The 21724-nt window shown below is 33.6% G+C and overlaps 1 protein-coding gene across 4 annotated transcripts in view; it reads left to right on the top strand.

Moving 5' to 3' along the window:
* The window catches only part of LOC115890830, a 253104-nt gene extending 232579 nt beyond the window's left edge, over window positions 1-20525 (top strand). For 3 of the 4 annotated variants that reach the window (XM_030911185.1, XM_030911182.1, XM_030911192.1), the window contains 4 exons: window positions 606-949; window positions 3011-4650; window positions 15164-15529; window positions 17406-20525. In XM_030911185.1, coding sequence (XP_030767045.1) covers window positions 606-949; window positions 3011-4650; window positions 15164-15529; window positions 17406-17898 — 2843 coding nt within the window. In that variant the 3' untranslated portion in view covers window positions 17899-20525. The remainder of the gene's footprint in view (window positions 1-605; window positions 950-3010; window positions 4651-15163; window positions 15530-17405) is intronic. The other variant, XM_030911197.1, reaches the window with a different exon arrangement.
* Window positions 20526-21724: the final 1199 nt, after the last annotated feature.

Genomic DNA, 21724 nt, shown 5'->3' with positions numbered 1-21724 from the left:
GTCCGGTTTATTGTACCTTAATAGGCGATTTATTATCAAAATTTAGTACAAGTACGTAACAGGACTTGTATTTTTAATATTTTTTTAAGAAAGGCTGAAAAATATGTATTATTTATTTATTAAGATCTCTGAAACTATCGAAATATATTTAGGATTATGTAAAGTGATCTGAAAGGAAGCCAAAAACGCAATAATATACAGGGTGTTTTTATTTTAAAAAAATCATCCCGATACACAAACATTTTGAGCCACCCTATAAAAGTTAAAATATATTCCTGAAATACATCCTCGTACATACTTTAGGTTTGCACTTAAACAAAATTCTCAAGTTTTTTATTCTATGATATGAGCTATATCTATTTTACATATGCCCTGTACGCATAAAGATTTTTGAAATTTTCTGCCATGAAAATTGTCGCATGCCATATCAAATTTCTCAAAAACTTTTTTTCGATAACTCAACATTACAAACTTTTTGACTTAAAAAAAATCTAAAAAGTAACAAAACAGTATCATTTTCCTATCTTATACGCCTTTGTCTCATACATTTGTGCTAACGTCTTACTAATCCATCCCTTTGTTTCCCGCTTTTAATCTGTTTCCAGAGCCAATAACCGAGCTTTACAGCAGCGCCACCTCGCGGACGAGCGCCCTAACCGCGCACATCTACGAAACCAAACTAAAATGTAACTCTTTGCCAGCGGGCGCCACGCCGCCCACTCGCGACTCGTTCCGGCTAAGTCGCAGCAAGTCCAACGCCGGAAAGAGCCAGGACGATGCCGTCCTCAACGGGGAAGAGAGAGAGGAGAAGCTGAGTTTGTTCGAGAGGCTGTTCCCGAGAAGAAGCGCCAAGAAAAAGAAGAAAGAGGAGAAAGGTGGGGCTAAAAGTGGAGATGTCAACGTGGAGGTCGATGGAAGGAGTTCTTTCAGAAGAGTCGTCGAAGAAAAAGTAAGTGAAGATTCTTTCACGAATCACATGTATTATCTAATCAGTAGATCTGAAACACCGGAAGGAATTCGGACAACACAAATATGATATCTTCTTCTTACAGTGCCATACTCTACTTAAATCAGATTAAATTCTTCGAGATGGCTGTCGGCCTGATCCACTGCGTCCTTTTCAGATCTGTTGTGGTCCTTTTCTGATCCTTAGATTACATTCTTCACTCTCAACTTGGATATTCTCCATATAGATATCTGTCAATGGTCTGGATAGTAATATCTTTCCCAAGTAGCATTTTTGGACACATTTTAGGTAATATTTCTAATAATCGTGTCTGTTTCTTAACACAAAATGAAAACGATATGCCACAAATAGGAAACATTTTCGAAACCTATATATATTTTATATGGCTTTATTACATGTGTTTCCAATGTGGTGGCACTGGCCGTTTCCTGAAATGTTTCGATGCGGAATCAAAATTTTTAGAGGAAATGTTTCGAAACATTTTCTGTAATTTGTGTCCAAGATGTTCCCGTTTTCAACAGCCACTGTTTCTAAATGTGAAGAAACAAAATATCAAACTAAAATAGTCTATGTCTGTGTGTGGATTTCAAAATGAAAACAACCATCAACAATGTCGACCTCCGCATTAATTTTTTGTCTTAAAATCTTTGTTTTTAGGTTTTCTCGCACAAAAAATGTCTGGCAAAAGCAATTTCATAGTTTAATTTAATAATGTACTTTCATATTTTTAATACTCCTATATATATCAATATTTGTTGTTACAAAATATTTTTGTTTGAAATATAGTTTTCTTTTTATTTCTATATCATGGTTCTGAAAATAAAAATATATAAATCAATGTAAGCAGAACGCGTTCTTATGAGTTTAAAAGCTCAACATCCATTTGTACTCACCATATGTCCTTTCGTCTGCTTTTTTAATTATAGTACTATAAAAACTTTTTAAGCATTTAAGCATTAATGCAAAAACTGCAGAACAAAATCCAAACAATAAAGTAAGGTTATGTTCTCATATTTGACAGAATATCAAATAAATTATGGAAACTTTTCAGGCACAAAACGGGTACGAAATCTGTAAATGTGAGCCACATATTTTTCTTAAAAGGTTCGAAAAATGTATGACTACTACATATCGTAGATGTAGTGTCACATAAAAAATATTTTTGGAAAAAAAAAATATTTTTAAAAATATTTTTTACTGAAATTCAACGGTGTCTAAGTATTTCAGTCATTGGGGATTTTTGCTTGGAAAAAAGTCCGGAAGTTTTGAAACTTTGCAGGTTTATAGGTTTTGGGGTCCCTAACTAAAATCCATAAAATGCACATTTCCCGACTTGCCGCCGGCGCCGCCATCTTGCCAAGATGGCGCCCAGGTTAATATTTTCTAAAAATATCATGCGGTGTTGCCGACTTGCCGGCAACACCGCACAATGATCCCTCATGGTATCGCGGATTCAATCAACCTGATTGGTAGCGTTTCTTGCAAGCTTGTTGCCATGCGCAAAACGTCTCCATATTGGCCAGTTTTAATTGTGTCCATATTAACCATAATTAAATTTATCTCTAACAAATAAATGTTGATGGTTTTCTACATTTTTACCATTATTTCCTAACGTTATAGGTAAACTTTGTTACCTTTTATTTGACGGAAAACAGGTTGACAGTTCTTGTCAAATTTTCAGGTAAATTTAAATATAGTTGCCAAATATTCTCGTATCTTGTGTTCTCTGACGTCAACAATTTAAATACTAATATTTAGTGCAAACCAGAACTTTTTCATATAAGTTTTGGCCTGTTTGTACCCTGTGGTCAACTGAATTGCTGGCCTATCGATTTATTTGCAATTCTAGCATCTAATGAAGTTTGTTTTAACAGGTATATTCGTGTGACCATTCTGAACGTATTTCCACCGTGTTCCCACATATTTACAAGCCGACAAAACCAACGATAAATCACTTTACAGTGCAAATCTTCCCTTAACTTGTAGAATACGTTCAAAACGGTCTCTGTGAAAATTTGCTAATAACATTTCTTATTGTTCCAGCCTGCCAATTTGTTCTCAACTCCAGTAACTGTAAAAGTACATACGACAGAAAGTAAAACAGCGTCTTCCCACGTTCATGTTAGACGTGAAGAAATGAGACCCATCATCGCACCTCGTACCGGCGCTGCGTCAAGACAAAGAGTACAACCTATTGACATCCCTTCTTCGCCAATAAGTACCAGGCAATCCTTAAATTCTATACCGACATCTCCAGTTTCACCCGAACGGTTCCAGTCTGGAACATCCCCGATACAAGCCGAGCTGGAGAACGTACTGAAGCATCGCCAAATGCAGCATTCAGGTTTGAAGGAACCACCAGTTCCGAGAAGCGAGTCTCCAAGTCCGCCCAAACTATGGGAGACGTCCAGTTCTGTAACGTCAAAGAGAGAATACAAACTATACGAATCGAGGTCCAGCCACGTTGATGTAAAGAGGGAGTCTAAAACTGGCACCGAAGATATTCGGAGCAAAGTTAAGATCGCTGGGTTATCTGCTTTGCAACAGCGGGTTTTAAGTTTAAACTCCGAAGAAGAGGCTTCGCACTGTTCACTAACTGATATACCTCAGAAACCTAAAAAACTAATCACTAAGTCGCATAGTTTTAAAAACCAAAAGATTGTAACGGAAAATCGAATTGTAGAAACCAATGAAAAATTCAATGAAGCTAAAACTGTCGTTACCAAATCATCTTCGTTGGATAGTGTGAAGAATTTGGACGAACCTATTTTAAAATCGGAACTGAAAATGACTTTGAAACCAGTTAAAACTTTTATTGAAGACCGAGTTAAAGTCAAGCCTGTTGTAACTGTTGTAGAAGACGATGTTAAAGTAAAGTCAGATAATACAGATGATGTAAATCATATAAAACCCACTATAAAAGAAACACTAATATCTCCGAAACATGAAGAAACAATTTTGGCAAATCAAACCACATCAGATGTTTGTAGGGAAACATCAGAAATAGAAAATAAGTCAAACATTCAAAATATTTCCGCTGATGGAGATAAATCTGAATATACATCTAAAGATAATTCGTATACTTCTAACACTCATTCCTCAAGCATATTTGAAGAACATAGTGTCAAAACAAATGAACAGCCAACTGTTCTGCCTACTCTATTTAACGATGCAATCACTATATCCGGACCTAGTCATACAGCGGTCGTTAATGTAACCAGCCAGTCAGAAGAGACTTTCAAGAAAAGTTCCGTTAAAACTGAAAGCGAAAACTCGGAAAAAGAGGAAACCAAGATAGTTTCTCATCGAGAGAGTCAAGTGTCTGTCACGAAGATTCATTTAAAGCAAGAAACAACAGAAGTTACAAAGACAAACGTCACGGTGTTAAAACCAAACGTCCCCGAGTTTTTGAATAAGCAGTTGAATAAGGTTGAATCTCGGCCTTCCAGTAATATTATTCTTTCAATGAAAACGCCGAAATCACCCGAGGATACCGAGACTGCCAAAGCCAAATCGTCGGTTAGTGTGGACAGTGAAAGGCCACAGCATTTACCGAGAAAATTTAGTAAAGAGGACGTGGAGATTATTGAAAAAACTCCGGAGAGTGTTGCAGAGAAAGATGTCTCGCCACCGAAAACACCAACATTGGTTTCTGTAGCTCCGTTAACACCAAATCAAAATAGGTAAGTTAGATTTAAACAACGTATAGCGCAATTGTGCAACATCGTATTCAACATCGTCATTTCGTTATTTTTAAATCATGAAGGATTAAGAGATGGGTGGTGTTACTATACGTATTTCTGTAAACAGGGCCTATTTTACTATAAGGCCCAGGCCTTAGGCCCGGTGGTCTGGGGGGACCGTTAAAGGTTGTAAAATATTCATAATTTCTTGAATTTTTGAATTTTATTGGAAAACAGAGCCCGAATTTTTGCTTGGGCCTTAGGGCCCGACCAGATGAAAAATAGGTCCTGTCTGTAAACAGGTCCTGGGGACCGGGCGGGGCAAAATTAACCAATTTGTGTCAGGACCGGGTTGCGTATTTCCCTAATATACCATGTAAAGTAATCGCAAAACAATTTCCGATGCATGTGATCAATTTTGAGTAACAAGCGATGGTGACAGCGCTGCCAGATTGTGATGGATTTATGAGATTAATCTTAATGTAAAATTGGGAAACAGCATATTTATTATATCGTTTATTTTTTAAAGATTTTTACATTTGATTTTTAATTTAATAATTAATATTTTAGTAATTAATTTATTTATTAACAGTAGTCATTAACACTCACAGTAGAAATATTTAAATTTAAGGCAGCAGCTACTCGCTACAAATCGAAATAAGTAGATATAACTTTGAAAGTGATATAATGTGCTTACCATAGACTTAAAATAAAATATAGACTACACTATTTACATCTCAACGCGGACAAACAACCTTTTTTGTACACATGTTTACTTCTGGGTACAGTCGACCGAGCCTTCCTCATCCAGCCTATGTTGTCACGTCTTTAATATTATCAATATTTTTTTTCTTGTTATATACATATATTGAGATATTAATACTACAGTTTAATAAAGTAGGTTTTAATATTCCATAGATGTATTAAATAGTTCTTATACTACTAAATTATAAGTCGGATACTATTTAAAAAGGATAAGTTCTTTACAATATGGCAACACCGATTAGAGGCGAGGGAGCCTATTCATTCATTTATTACCTTGTAGTACGTGTCGCACGTGTGCGGTAAAGCTTTGTTGCCGCTATCTCCCCGGCTGTATTACCGCATTTTCTTAGCTTGTAGTCCTTAAGAGTTTATTTTATTGACTTTTTCTGTTCAAAAACTATAAAATATGGTTCGCCAGTGCCAAATTTGCAAGAAATTTGACTTAAATAATCCATTTAAGTCTTGAAACGACTTTTGACCGGTAGGCAACTCTCAATTTACCAATTGGGAGTCAGTGGCGTTGTTGTAGAAAGGCGCTTATTTAGATAATATTTTAGTAAAATATAAAATCTGAATTTTTTCTCTTACATTACATTATTTACTTACTTACATTGTAACAAAATCATAATTATACCCCTGTTAATAATTAATAATGTTTTTATTAAAAATATATTCCGGTTTATTCTAAAATTATCTTCAGAATCTAAAATAACATACAAGAATTTTAAAATGATATTATATTATGAAACAATATTTTTTAATATACCGGGTCGTCTCAAAAGTGGCTACCCCTATAACTTTTTATTTTTTCAGATAAAAAAAACAGATTTGTATGTTAGTAGGTATATGACATAAATTAGGATTTATTGACGTATTCAATTGTTTTTGGCTCTTCCTGTTTCACCGAAATGATTACATCTTTTGATTTTTAAAGGCACCCTCGGTATATTGCTACTTTATTCGATAAAAAATGACACTCTGGATAGAATGACATATCATATGTCAACTTTTGACATCGCTTAAAAATATATCCTATTATATATTTCAATCCAGGGTGCCATGGTGTTGTTAAAAACACTAAGTTTTAATCAAGGAGCCTTGGAAAAATAGTTTTGATCGTCTAATAGGTTTCGTGTCTTGTCTAGGCCGGTTAAAAGGTGTACAAATCGTATTTTTAATCATACATATGTCAATTTTTTCAAATGGAACAAGGGTGACTCATTAGCATATTTGGAAAAAGCATTTTTTTATGAATATATTGATACCACATACTTGGTATTTCGAGTCAAATTGTCGTTATGAACCGCGTGTTACAATTACAATTAAACCATATGCGAAAATGTCAAAAGTTGACATATTATATGTCATTCTATTCAGAGTGTCATTTTCTATCGAATAAAGTAGAAATATACCGAGGGTGCCGTTTAAAAATTAAAAGTTATAGTCATTTCCGGTGAAACAGGAAGTGACCAAAAACAATTGAATGCGTCAATCAATCCTAATTTATGTCATATACTAACATGTTAAATCTTGTGTTTTTATTTGAAAATATAAAAAAATTATGGGGATGAGCCACTTTTGGGACGCACCCGGTATAATAAAGACAGTACCGAGTTAAATAAATGTAATTTTCATTTTATCCACTTCCTATCATCTTCCTTGCTTTAATGGAACAGATTTATGTTTTCTCTAATTTACATAAGACATCACTTAACCAGAAAAAAAATTACAACAATCATATTTTTTTTTCTCTCCCTGTCGCCGATTCTATTATATCTGTGGAATAGATCCTGTTTTGATTAATATTAGGGGTTGTAAATGTTTGACTAAAATTAATAATTTATTATTAATTTCAAAAATTACATAATTTCGATTATAAAATTTCTTCTATAACGTGTATTTTATTATTTTTATCCTTTTTGGACTCTAAGACGTTTTTTCTAAAACTTTTATTTAAAAAACCTGTCCTAAATCTTAATAAAATATAAAAATGTTTAAATACGATATATTTTTAATTTAATTATAGCTTCATTAAAATAAAAAAATTACCCGGCTATGAGACGGAGAGTTCAGGTGTACTTGAGAAACGAAAGACAGTGTTGTGTTTCTCGGCAGAGTCGTCAGGGAACGACCGTTACGACAGAGACAACCTATCTATCGCTCGTGTCGCACTCGTTATAACCTAAAACAATAACACAACAATAACAAGATATTGTCTGACCGCATGTGCCAGCTATTTATGAATGAGATGCTCAGTCTATATTTTATTTTAAGTCTATGGTGCTTACCAATCAAACTTCCTTCTTTGACTGCAGTCAAGGGTAATAAAGGACCTTTATTGTCACGTTCTCATTGAAAATAGTTTATCAAGAAAGCTACAAGCTCTTTTCTTCAATGGGCATGTTCCAAAAAATATAAATTCGCAAATAAATCATTGTACTGCATAGATAAAGTCTTCATTACTTACAATACATAGGAAATTAGGAAAAATTCCATGATATCATTTTAGAAATTAAATTATAATTTCAAACTTGAACATCCGAACGCACCAACGGTTGAGTTGTGGCGTACAATAGCCTTCACCAATCACGTTTCAGATCGTAGAAAGGGAAGTTTCATATCATATGTTGGTATGACTGATTGCCTGGCTCATGCATATCGGGCGCAGCCATTTTGGGTTTTGTTATTATTTTTGTTATTAGTGTTTTCCAACCACTTTACTATCTTCTTTCTTACCAATTCTTGCGTTAAGGTCTCCCATGATTAAGACTTCCTGGCTCGGTTTTATTTCTGTGAGGACTTTTGAGAGTGCAGCATAATAAGAGTCTTTTTCCGCTTGGTTTGAATCATCTGTGGGCGCATAAGTACCTATTATTACGGTTTCCAATCCGAAAATGGTCAAGGTGACAGTTACTATTCTTTCGTTGACAGCGTTGTAATTCTTGTAAAATTTAGATAATTTTTTCGCAATCAGTACCGATACTCCAGCTTGAGCTCGTTTTGCCTTATCTATCCCAGACCAGAAGTGAAGGAAGTTGTCGAGATGTTCACTTCCTCTCCCTTTCTTCTTCGTTTCAGAAAGAACAACTATATCTAGGTTGAACCTAGCCATCTCTGATGTAACTTCCGAGGTCTTGTTGACAAAGCTGTTGACATTCCAAGTTCCTATTCGCATAGTCCGTTTCGTAGCCAGTTGTCGTGTAAAGAATATCTGTCCGAATTCCGAGGCGTGTTTAGGGTTCTTTGAGCAATTAAGTTTTTTTCCGAGTAACAGGTCGCTAGCCCGTTGCCTCAACCCCCAACCTGGAGGACCAGGGGCCTTTCTGTAGGGATGCCCATCCTTAGCCGAGAGAACCGGTTTTGAGGCGCCGGAATCTCGCCTATTTATATTTTAATTTTAGGCGGCATGTAAACATGATGTCATACATAACAAATAAAATCCAGAAAGGTACCACGCTATGATTTATGTAGAATGAAGGAAGATAACAATGGATAACATCTTACTTTCTAGCAACTTTTATTGCCATTCTTGTCTTCTCATAATATTTATATTTTATGTTCTTGTAGCGGGTTAAATGTAAATTGACTGCCCTGATATTCAGTAAGTCTTATCACCATCAAAATGTAAATTATTACAATATTGTAATTAAAACACTTTATATTTACATTCATAGCTTAAGAGAAGTTTTCTGAAAAAAAAAACAGCATTTACGATTTTCCATCTTTTTTCGGCGCGTACAAAAACATTTTATTATAGTTACTGGTAAATGTTATTCAACCATAGAACAATTAATTTTTTAGCATTATTGGAAATAGTTTAAATGCAAATTTAATTTAAAATCAAAAATGAACAATTGTAAACAATGTCATTTCGACATTGAATAAACAGCAATGCTGCCAACATCATAAAATTAACCAAGTTTATTTCGAGACGAAAACCAGCCAATTATATTGGCGAGGGCTACATACGTCATCGCAGCGCGCTAAGTGTGAAATTCAAAATTTTACCCCATTTTTTGGCATAACATTTTAAGTTTTATATAAGAAAAGGCTAAGTAGCAAGCACTAATTAGGTTGAAATCTGCATAATTACGTGGAAATTGAAAAACATGAAACATGCCCATTGTTTAAATGCTTTGGCATATTTTCAATACACAATTTCAAGAAATACAATACAAAAACTCGAAGATTTAGTTCTTAAAAGAACTGTTTGTGCTTAAAATTACAATTTAAAAAAACTATGAAAATCGGCAAAAACGAGAATTACTCCCAAAGTAGTGATGGGTTGTTATTTAGCTATCTGTTATTTTATAACAATTATTTAGAAATAACATAACGCAACCGTTACTACTTCTAAAAAATAACAGATATAAAATAACAACACGTAGGAGATCGACCGCTCGTAAAACGAAGTCGACGCTCTGCACCGCCACGAAATTCTATGCGGCTCGAAGCAATTATAAGAAACAACTAGTACGGATGGAAAACATGTTATTTCGACAACCATCGATACAGGCGGCGAGATACAACGGACAACGGAGTGGGGAATGCGCTACGGCGAACGTAGCTGCATCTCTCGATGTCGTGTTGGGTTTGCAACAGCTTAAAAATAATAGGATATAAAAGAAGCAGCTTTTTTGAAACAGTTGCGGGCATAACGCCTGGCGGTCGATATAACAGGAGTGGGAAAGCAACGCTGCTGCATCGGTCGATTGTCGATGGAGGCTCGCAACGGGTTGGAGAATAACGTATAGAAAATAAGCAGTCACTTTAGATACGTGTTTTTTTAACCTGTTACGAGCATAACAGGCGGCCGCGGCGGTCGAGATAATCGGGGTGGAAAAGTAACACTGCTGCATCGGTCTATTGTCGACGTAGGTTCGAAACAGGTTGGAGAATAACGCATCAGTTGTTTTAGATATATTGTTTTTCAACCTGTTACGAGCATAACGGGCGGAGGTCGAGATATTATGGCGCTGTATGTTTCAGTACTTAGTTGTTAAGTTTCAGTTAGTTAGTTATTTTTATTAATATCTTTAAATATATACTTTCATTGTTTTTTCATTACTTTCATTGTTTCATTTTAAAACTCTTCAAAGACAATTTTACTAAGATTTACTTTAAGAAATTGTGAATGGTGCTTAGAAATTTAGTAATTAATTTATTTATTATAATAATGTGAAGTAATTAATAAAAAATGGAAATAACAATTTAATTAATTATTTAGTAATATACAGAGTGATTCCTGTAAGTCGGTCATGCTTTCGAGGAATGATAGGGGACGTCGAAATATTAATTTTGATATAGCACACTATGGGTCGGAAATGCCTCTTACGCAAGATAGGGGGTGTTAAAGTTTATGAAAAATTAAAGATTTTTTTAATAATTTTTTAACAGTTGAAGGTATCGTTATAAAATTTCATTATAGGAATCTACATAACAGAGACACTTTAAATGTAAAAAGAAGAGGTTTTAGTTTTAACCAGTGGTGTAGATGTGATACGCATCGGGTAATTTTTTCAAAAAAAATAGTACGCCACTGATAAAAATAAAAATTTCGGAGTTTTTTATTTACTCGGTTTATTTCCAAGAAAAAATATCTCTTGCAACTTTCTTCTATCTAACACCATTTTGTCACAATTTAAAAATAAATATTTTTTTAATTCGAATCTTAAATACAGCGAATTATTATAACTAGAGGACAGAAACACATGTGCATCGTTAGCTCCCTTCATCTTGGGTAACTTTAGTACTATTTACTACTGGCTCTAAATAATTTTTTAAAAAATTACAAATTTAAACTTTTTTTATTGTTAATAATAAAATTCGTAGTTTTAAGGTAGTTATAATAATTCGCATATTTAAGGTTCTCATTAAAAAATATTTATTTTTAAATTGTGACAAAATGGTGTTAGATAGAAGAAAGTTGCAAGAGACATTTTTTCTTGGAAATAAACCGAGTAAATAAAAAAACTCGAAATATTTATTTTTATCAATGGCGTACTATTTTTTTTTGAAAATATTACCCGATGCGTATCACAGTTACGCCACTGGTTGAAACTAAAACCTGCTCTTTTTACATTTAAAGTGTCTCTGTTAGGCAGACTCCTATAATAAAATTTTATAACGATACCTTCAACTGTTAAAAAACTATTAAAGAATATCTTTAATTTTTCAAAAACTTTAACACCTTGTATCTTGCGTAAGAGGCATTTCCGACCCATAGTGTGCTATATATCAAAATTAATATTTCGACGTCCCCTATCATTCCTCAAAAGCATGACCGACTTACAGGAATCACCCTGTATACATATATTTTTCTAAAGAAATGCTTTAGAAAAAAATAATTGAGTTTTTCTAAATTTTCCCAGTCTTAAGTTATTACAATACAGAAGTTGCAAAGTAATAGTTTTGTATTTTTCACCACTGTCTAAGACTATTACCACAGAATATCTAGCTACGCAACAGAAGCCTCGTTACATGTATAAAATTGTAGGTAGCAAAAGGAGACAGGCTTTAAAAGCCTGTCTCCAAATCAGATATTTTGATGTGGTAGTTTCGCTACTACATAATAGAGGGCAATAAATTTAAAAGAAAACAGTTTTCTACAAACAAAATTTAAAAGAATTTTGTGCAGTGTTGCCATTGTTTAATTCATATCGTTATACTTCCTGATAAAGCCTACCTTCAAATTTGCTACATCATTTAAACATATTAAAATAGATCAGAGCTGTTTTTTTCAATTTGCCATGTTAGTTGGAATTAAATCTTATGAGCTAAATTACAATCACTTCCTGACGTTTGATTGTATAATTGAATCCTGAATTTTCATTGTAATTCGGCGACAATATAATAAGTATTGTTCTACCGTATGATCGAATAAAAACGGTGTCAGCGATGGCTATGAAATGAAGATCGCTGTCATTTTATATGTAAATTTATATAGGAAATGCCATCGATCGTCATTTCCAAGCCAACTGGACGCCGTTTTTATTCGATCATACGGTACTATTATGATACCACTTCCTGACGTTCGATTGTGTTCATACCAAGTTCATATCGTATAATCAGGAAAAAACGGCGTTAGCGATGGCTATGAAATGAATATCGCTGTCATTTTATATATAAATTTATATGGGAAATGTCATCGATCGTCCTTTTCCAGCCAACTAGACGATGTTTTTTTCGGTATCATACGGTATTTGATATATACTATTTTTCATGACATTACAATCACAGAATCGTAGCTAGATATTCTGTGATTACAATATTATGGTACCATAAAGCATATCAAGTGATACTATAATATAGATATAATATATAACTATAATATAGATATAATAATATATATTACGATACATGGCGTTCGATTGGGCTTAAACTTGATATACTATATCTTCAGTGACATTGTAATATCATGGTACCATGGAGCATATAAAGTGGTACCTTCTATAGTACCATATTTGATGACATAGCAATATTAGGTACATGGCGGCAATAGGGCTTAAACTTGGTATACTAGGTATCTTCGGTTACATTGTAATATGATGGTACTATGATGCATATAAAGTGGTACCTTAATATAGTACTATATTTCAATACAATTTCCTGGCGTTCGATTGATCTCATATTTGATATATACTTGCGTATTTTTGATGACATTGCATTATTATGGTACCATGAAGCATATCAACTGGTACCATAATATAGTACTATATTACGTACATGGCGTTCGATTGGGATTAAACTTGGGATACTACGTATTTTCGGTAACATTGTAATATGATGGTACTATGATGCATATAAAGTGGTACCTTAATATAGTACCATATTACGATACCATTTCCTGGCGTTCGATTGGGCTTAAATTTGGTATACTACGTATCTTCGGTTACATTGTAATATGATTGTACTATGATGTATATAAAGTGGTACCGTAATATAGTACCATATTACGATACTATTTCATGGCGTTCGATTGTTTTTAAATTTGGTATACTACGGATCTTCGGTGACATTGCAATATTATGGTACCTTAAAGCATATCAAGTGGTACCATAATATAGTACACTATTATGATATCATTTCCTGGTGTTTGATTGGGCCCAAATTTGGTATACTTGCGTTTCTTTATAAAGATTTGTTTCATTAATAATTTTAATTTATTTTACGAATTTTTAATTTATTGTTCGATGTCGTGACAGCAACTTTTATGCCGAACTAATATATTATTAATTGTACCTGTGTCACTTTTTAAAATCTACCTAGGTCTATATAAATAACGTGGCAAGCGGAAGAAATTTGTTATTATAGTATTTTTTAGTCAGTTAACATTTTTGTACTGCATTTTAATAAATTATTTCCATTATTATTAAACTTATATTTCATTACTAACGTTCCTGTATATTATTAATTTTAAAGGTAATTAAAGGTATTTTCTTAGTTAACATTATAAGGTAGTGTATATTAAAAATGTATATGTTTTATAATAATATACTTAAAACTATTTTAATAGCCAAAGGAATAATTAATATAAGTGTATCTGACAAGAAAAGAAGAATAGAAAGAAACACATACTGCATTATACACAGTAAAAAGAAAGGGATGCCAATTCAAGTCTTTTTGAATCTGGCAACTGTGCATATTTAGCCGAGCTACAAGGCAGTCGGCGAGCCGTCGATCCAAAACCGAAAGTTCAAAATTTCTAATTATATTCTGATTATGACATTGTCGCGCCATCTAGTATTCTATTTGTGCAATTTTAGCTCTTTCATTTCGAGTATTTTTCTGTTGCGTAGCTAGATATTCTGTGCTATTACTGTTATAGATGGTGATAAGAATAAAAACACTATGTTAAGAAACGACTGTTTAAAAGGTAGCAAACACATTGAGTATAATATTATTTTAAATAATGTATATTCGTTGGTTTTGCTGCGATTTAAAGCTCTTCAAAAAACAAATTTACTATTCAGAGATAATGATACAACAAACGATAGATACTAAAAATACACTAAATAAAGATATATTACTTTTCAACTACTAAAACAAGTAAACGCTAAATTATACAGACTTCAAATTATTTGGAATCGCACTAAGAAAAATTAATCTTTTGAAATACTATAATTAGATATTACCCTTGTTTATACAGTATGTCCCCGGATTATCTTATAAGAGGAAATAAAGAAACCTGTTATTTTTAAGCTGTTATTTTAAGCTGCTTTTTATAAAATAAACTTGGATTGGTCTGGTTTTTCTATTTTGATTGCGCGCTAGAAGTAAAAATTCAAGGCCGTGCCACACAAGCGCGAGACGAAAAGTGGTAAGGACAGCCTACGGCTTAGAAATACATGTGATGCGACGTGTATTTGTGAGCAGTCCACATGTTTATCAAAAATATTCATATTTTTATACAAATTGTGTGAAATCGCGTAAAAAAATATATTTTTTTTAATTTATCTCTTTTTCAACATTTCAAACTACACTTTTTCAAACATGTCCTTCAATCAAACCCTTCAATTTAATAGCTGTTTGTAAGAAGTTTCACTTCAAATACGCGCACAAAACCAAACCAAATCATACGGTATTTGAATCACCCCCTAGCTATATATCTGTGAAAATAGTTTTAAAACGTGCACTACCATTACCCCAATATTTTGTAAATGACGTTGGAGAAAAACGCTATATCTAAAAACTTAATAAAAAAAACATATTTAAAACAAAATAATCACCTGTATTTTTTCTTACGCAGGTTTAGAAAAAACGATTCCAGACCGTCATCTCGCAAATCGTCCGTCATATCAATCACCCCCGAATCGCCAGTCAAAGAGCACATCAAAGATCGAGCCCTGAAAACGCGTTCGATATCATTGGATTCGTTAAAAACGGACCAAAACGGCACCGACACAGCCACGATCCCCGACAAATCGTCGCAAGACAGTTTGGACAGGCTGGAAAAGAAAACAAACGAGACTGTCGTTTTGAGACGGAAGTCCATCGTTAAGCAGAGCAACGAAGAGGAACCGGAATTGATGAAGGTGTTCGCTAGGAGGTCGTTGAAATTGAAGGACAACGAAATAGAGCAGCTTCAAGAGGCTATACAAGATGAAAAATTAAGGTAAGAAATAACTTATTTGTCTCATTGAATAAAAAGGCCAATCGAATAACAGAGTATGTCACCAAATTTGGCTAGACCGCGGAGGGATTTCAACATGACTGATTAATTTCTGTTATGTAAAATGTTTACTTAGTTATAAAACTTTTGTAATGTTGCTTTAATTGATCAGTGTATCCATTATTTTTTTCTTTGTTAGACATCGTTAATTTGAAATATATTCGTTTTTCTTCATTTTCAAGTACAATTTTGTCACTTAGGCCTTTAGAAAATACTAATATTAATTAAATAATAATTATAATAGAAAAAAATAATATTAATAATAAATTAAGCAGCAGCCCCCAGCAGCTCCTTCACAATCCGTAAAAACTCCAAAATCTTTATATACAACTCAAGAACTCAGTTATCCTCGCAACATGCAACATAATGAGAAAAGTAAAAAATTCTCTTGCCCCTTGGTGCCGATAATAGATTTACTTAACGTGTAACGTGAAAACAAATAATCTAATAAATTAATCTAATTGTTTACTAACAAACTCTAGTATAAATGGCCAACTGTACCTATAACAAACAGTTTAAATAAAATATTATAGAATCTATAGTGTGTTAGAATTATCTTGTTTTTATTGACTTATCTCAGATGCTGATGCACCTGGCAGTAGAAATTATTAGGGAGATTGGGGAAATTTGACGAGAAATAAATTATGTAACCAAATCAAACACTAAAAGCTTTCACAAACGCTTAGTTTTTCATACCGACCGACTGTTTGGGCTGTTTTGAAGCATAAACGTGTGCTTGTTCAGTTCATTTTTGTACAGTCGGTAGACAAAGTTAGCTATTATTAACTTGAAATAAAGTGTCGAACTTAAATGAATAGACTGTTTATTTTAGTTAAATTTATCGAATTACAAAAAGCTTGACATAAGGAGTACAATGACAAGAATAAACATATTTATTTAATAGCATAAGCAGAATGCAAGAGAACTATATCTCGGGAAGCTATTTTCATTGTAAAAAATGTGCTGAAACTATTAATAAGCACGTCACTCAGTTTACTGTAGACAAAACTTTGCTAAAAACTGTGTGCGTATGCCACAGGCAGCAGTACAAAGTTAAGCGACGCAAACTGGCCTGCACAGTCATCCTATGCTAAAGAACTGAGCGTCTGTGGGGGCAGTAATAAAATGAAAATAGTCTCGCATTGAGCCTGGAATTGACGAAGGAAAAGAGCACGGCACTGCTATCCTTCGTTCTCAATTATTCTAAAGAATCGAACCCAGCTATTCTCAGTTATTTAATAAAAGAGTAATTTAATAATTCAAGAACTGTCATCGTTTTAAGTTTATTTATTATATTAACCAGCGTTAAGAGCCCTCAGAGACGCTCAGTTCTTTAACATAGGCGCACTGTGCAGGCCACTTTGCGCAGTAAAGGTATCGGTACGTGCGGTCAATGAGCATTCTCGTTAATTATTGTTGCCATAGTTTTAGCTGTCATTAATAGGACATATAGCAAATTTGTACCGACAACTATCGGTATCTCTAACGTCATAAAGTAATCTTAAGGTATACTTTATGTCTACCGTGGAGTTAAGAAAGGCACGGGGTAGAGATACAGATCCTTATCTCTACAAATTGGGATATATGCCCTATGACCGATTGATAATTATGACAACAACAATTAACATATTTTTACTATATAAAAATACTACCTTAACACGACTCTCATTGGCCGTACGTACCGAGAGCTGTCGTAACTTACCGGTATCGACGATTGTCGATGTCGTGTACATAACAGCGCCACTGGAACGTGAATTGTATTGTGTCCAAGTGTCTTGAAAACGTTGAAGTATTAACTATATGTTTATTATTCTTTCAGGGACTCTGACAAGGAGAATATCAAAGAAATCACCCCCGAGCTAGAACAACAGAAACCATCGTCCAAGGAGAAAAAAAATGGATCTGACGATCCGACGACCAATTCAAAACCGAAAATCTCAAAGACGCCCCTGCACGAAACGAAAAAACTCACCGAGTCCGTCAAGAATTCGACCACCGAGGAGTCCGACGTCCAGTTGCGAAGGAATATCAACAACAACATCTTTTTATCGAGTCAAAGAACGGTCAGTCTCAGTCTGCCAAAGACCATCGTGCCCGATTTTCACATAAAGAAACAGCCATCTTTAAGTGAACGGCGAAAAACGGATCAGTGGCAAACTATCAAGGACGAGAATGTCGTCGAAGAGAAGAAAACGGATTCTGAAATTATTTTAAATATATCTGAGAAATCGGAAGAGATTCAATCGGCTACGAAGAATTTCAGTCAGAGAAAGGCCGAGTGGGAGAAAAGAGCACAGCAAGCACATAAATAACTGTTTTGTTAGAGAGATATGACTCGAAAACATATATGACGTTATTGAAATAAAGAGTTATTCATAATAAAAGACTTCATGGTGGATATTGTCAGATATAATACTCTTTCTACTAGAGCTTAAGTGTTCTTAAACTAGTAAGGTTGCCTGGTAACTAACGGACCAATTAGGACACGGTATTATAGTCCATATATTTTGATATTAATTTTGACGTTGTTATTTCTAAGATCAAATGCTGGAAACGAGTACCCAAACGTTCTAGTTTGGATGATTGTACTAGGGTTGTTTTTTTATATTTTACATATAGAGGTACAAAAAAAACTGTAGATAACTTTTAAACAGTATTGTTTTTCGAAATATTCTCCACGAAGAGAAATGCATTTTTGTATCCATTGGAACCAATTCCGAAAGCAGTTATTTCAATCACTTGTTGGTACCTTCAAAATTGCGTTTTTGAAGGCGCTGCCTGCGTCTTCTGGGCACAGGAAGCACCACTCAGTTCATTCTTAATGTTTTGAAGAGTAAAAAAGTCGTTAGGACTTAGGTCGGGACTGTATGGAGGATGGTCCAACAATTCGATGTTTTCTTGCTTTAAAAACTCAATTGCTTTTCGTGCTGTGCGGGAACTTGCATTTGTGTTTGAAAAAACAATACTATAATACTCTTAACATAAGTGAGCAAGTATGCTTGGCATCTCTATAATTTTTTTATTAAGACCTAGTTCTTAGGCTAATATTAAGAATTTGTCTACAAATCCAAAGAACTTCTCTACAAGGATATTAATATCGATTGATATAAAGTTCTAATAACAATTTTCGACAACCCTTAATGTCAAAACCGTACACAGCAAGGAAAATGAGAAATAATAAACTGCAGACTTCTTTATATCTCCTATAATATAAATTATATCCAGTGAGATAAGGGAACACTTTCGACAAAGACATAATTGATATTTGTCATTTTGACAAATAAAAACTGTCACTAGCGGTCACTGTATATTCTCTCAGACATCCTCTGACGCGCGCTTATACATATTAAATAAGTTAGTTAATATATATATGGACGCGCGTCCAATACCACTCCTTAGTTACCACAGATCATTTCTACTAGTTTAATGACTCTTGACATATAGTTCGTGTTCTATTGTCTTGGTTTGTCTTGCCAATTACATAAAATAATTTCAGAACCTTTTTTTGACAAACTTATATCATGCTTTAACCATGATTCAGGCCAAAAGTGTAGTCTTCTTGCCGAAACACATAAGGCCTAACAATTTCATGACTAAAACGATTTTATTAGTCAAATTTATGTGATAGTATTAAATAGAATAATTTTGAAAAAAATCAACTTTTTTTATTGTTTGGTTTAATGAAACGAATCAAGAGAGATTGACTGAACATCTTTAAAATAGAGCGTAGAATATCATAAAAACCAAAATATAAAATATGAAACTTGTAAAATATTCTTATGATATTTAATGACAGTACTTAGAAAACTTTAATGTATTAAGTTTTTTATAATTAGAAAAATAGACGTTGTAACGTCGTATATGATGTATACTGTTAAAATAGCTCTATTTTTTCACCCATTCTTTACTATAGATGAAATTGTTCTAAAAATATTAACTGAAAAATTTGAAGAGCTTCTTTTGTATTACAAAGATATTACAAAAAAAACGTTTGTAAGAATTTCTATAAACACTCTGTATACCAGATTCTGAAACTGATTTTGCCATTGTACACTTAACAGGTTCACGTATAACTTTATCTGTTAGCCTCCCCAATTAAAAAAATGTATACTTTCCTATAGAAAATATGTTCTGTTATTCATGATAGATGCTCTGTTAGAAATAAAAATGTTGTAATTTTTACTTTCAAAATATAAAATACTTTATTTGGTATGACCAGGATGAGTAAAGGTTTATTGGATTAACTCCGATTAAATATTAGGTACCAAAATGTTGCATTTAATTTTAAAAAGAAATATTAAGACTTTTAATTATCTCTGTATTGTTTATTTGTAGATATTAGGTAAGTGCCTTTTTAGTATTTTTCAATTAACTATATTCATTTTAACATGGAGTTTAAATAGAAGACCAATATTTCTATTACCTGTATTATTTATGGTCTTTATATTAAAATAGTTTTTATATCAGGGTCCTACAATAGTGCGCTGGGAATTTATGGGTTCTTTAACAAAAATCATGATTCAAATCAATATCAAATGAACATGTTTCGTATGTAATAATAATAATATTCGCTTTATTGATGAGATTTTACATTCAAAAAACACATTGCCCCTCGTCCACTCATACTTTTTGAGACACTCTTCTACAAGTGAATATATTTTCCTGAATATTGTATCTTTACTATTAGACCTATAGATGCCCGACGGCACTGTTGCAGAACCCTGAAGTACTTTACTTTTCCTGTTAAAACTCCATGCATCTTTTAACCCCATTGTGATGAACAAGTTAGAAATGATAGTGAACCCACGCTTGCCTTTCGAAAGATAATATTTGGTGCTTGAGAGAGAGAATTTATGTATATTGTGTGTTGATATTATCTCAGTGTATATTACATTTACTGTCATATTTCAATATGTCCTGAAATAAATGTTTAATGTAAGTTGATAGTTGTTTTCATAATCACAATACCTTATTGTACTCTACCGTTGATTGGTTTGGTTTGGTTAGGTGCGCAAGCTTATAAGCGATTTCGTGGCACAAAATATGTCCGAGATTTAGCTGGTGTTACCTTTATATGTCCGAGATTTAGTTATCTCTGCGCCGCTGGTGATGATCTCGTTTGCGATCGTTCGCGAGTCGTTTATAGCGCAGCGGATAAAGAATACTGTACCGTAGTTTGCTCTCAGTCGACAGAGTGGGTGGTTGCCGGAGACAGTGTTGCTAGAACTACCGATTAATCCGGATATTTACAGGGGTTTGGGTACAGTGCGTAAATAATACGGATTTTCTATCATAAAAGAATTTAATATATCATACGATTAAACAACAAACGGCGTCAGAGTTGGCTTGGAAATGAAGATCGCTGTTATTTCATATTATGTAAAATATTATGGTAAATATCAATAGTCATTCCCGAGCCAATTAAACGACTTTTTTCGATCATACCAAATATTCAGTACCTATAAAAGAATTTTTGTTTTTGTTGTTTATTCTATGTTTAACAGGAATACATTTTCAATACATAAGCGCGGATTTTTTATCCAAAGCTATTTTCGTCTAACGTATTACAGATATTATACATTTTAATATGGCAACGCTGTCGCTTTCAGTTCCTGTCGTTGATATGCCTTCGCTAGACGAATTAGAAAAAATAAGTGTTGGTAGCACAACGAGTAGAGGCTCCACCGTATAGTTGGGGCATATTTATGGGGCTACTTCGAAACACCGGTTCCCGATAGATTACCAAAATTAAGCGACGTTAGACGTTGCGAGTGGATGGATGGGTGATCCTCTGGAAAATCTGTCGTGCTCTTGTTCCATGGTAAGAGTGTAAAAATCTATTGACGCGTTGCTCATTCACTAGTAAGTATGATATCCCGTGAGTAAGAGTCGATTTAGACACTCGCCAAGTCGGTAGGCTATTGACAATGATATGGCCGAGAACTGCTGTTCAGATTCCGTGAAAACAAAGTAGGCCCCGTCAACATAGACATCGGCATGTCCATCAATACCTTGGATTTAGTATACTCACTGTTAAGAAAAAATATAATATGTTAATATATAATAATTAATAATAAATGAGTTTTATTTGACTAAAATATACAATACATATTAGAAGTACTGTCTTACTCTGAACAA

This window comes from Sitophilus oryzae, unplaced genomic scaffold (genome assembly GCF_002938485.1).
Source record: "Sitophilus oryzae breed Bouriz unplaced genomic scaffold, Soryzae_2.0 scaffold_1178_pilon_pilon, whole genome shotgun sequence".
NCBI classification, from domain to species: Eukaryota; Metazoa; Arthropoda; class Insecta; order Coleoptera; family Curculionidae; genus Sitophilus; species Sitophilus oryzae.
Note: the sequence above shows the minus strand (reverse complement) of the source record. Positions and strands in the feature narration are given on the sequence as shown.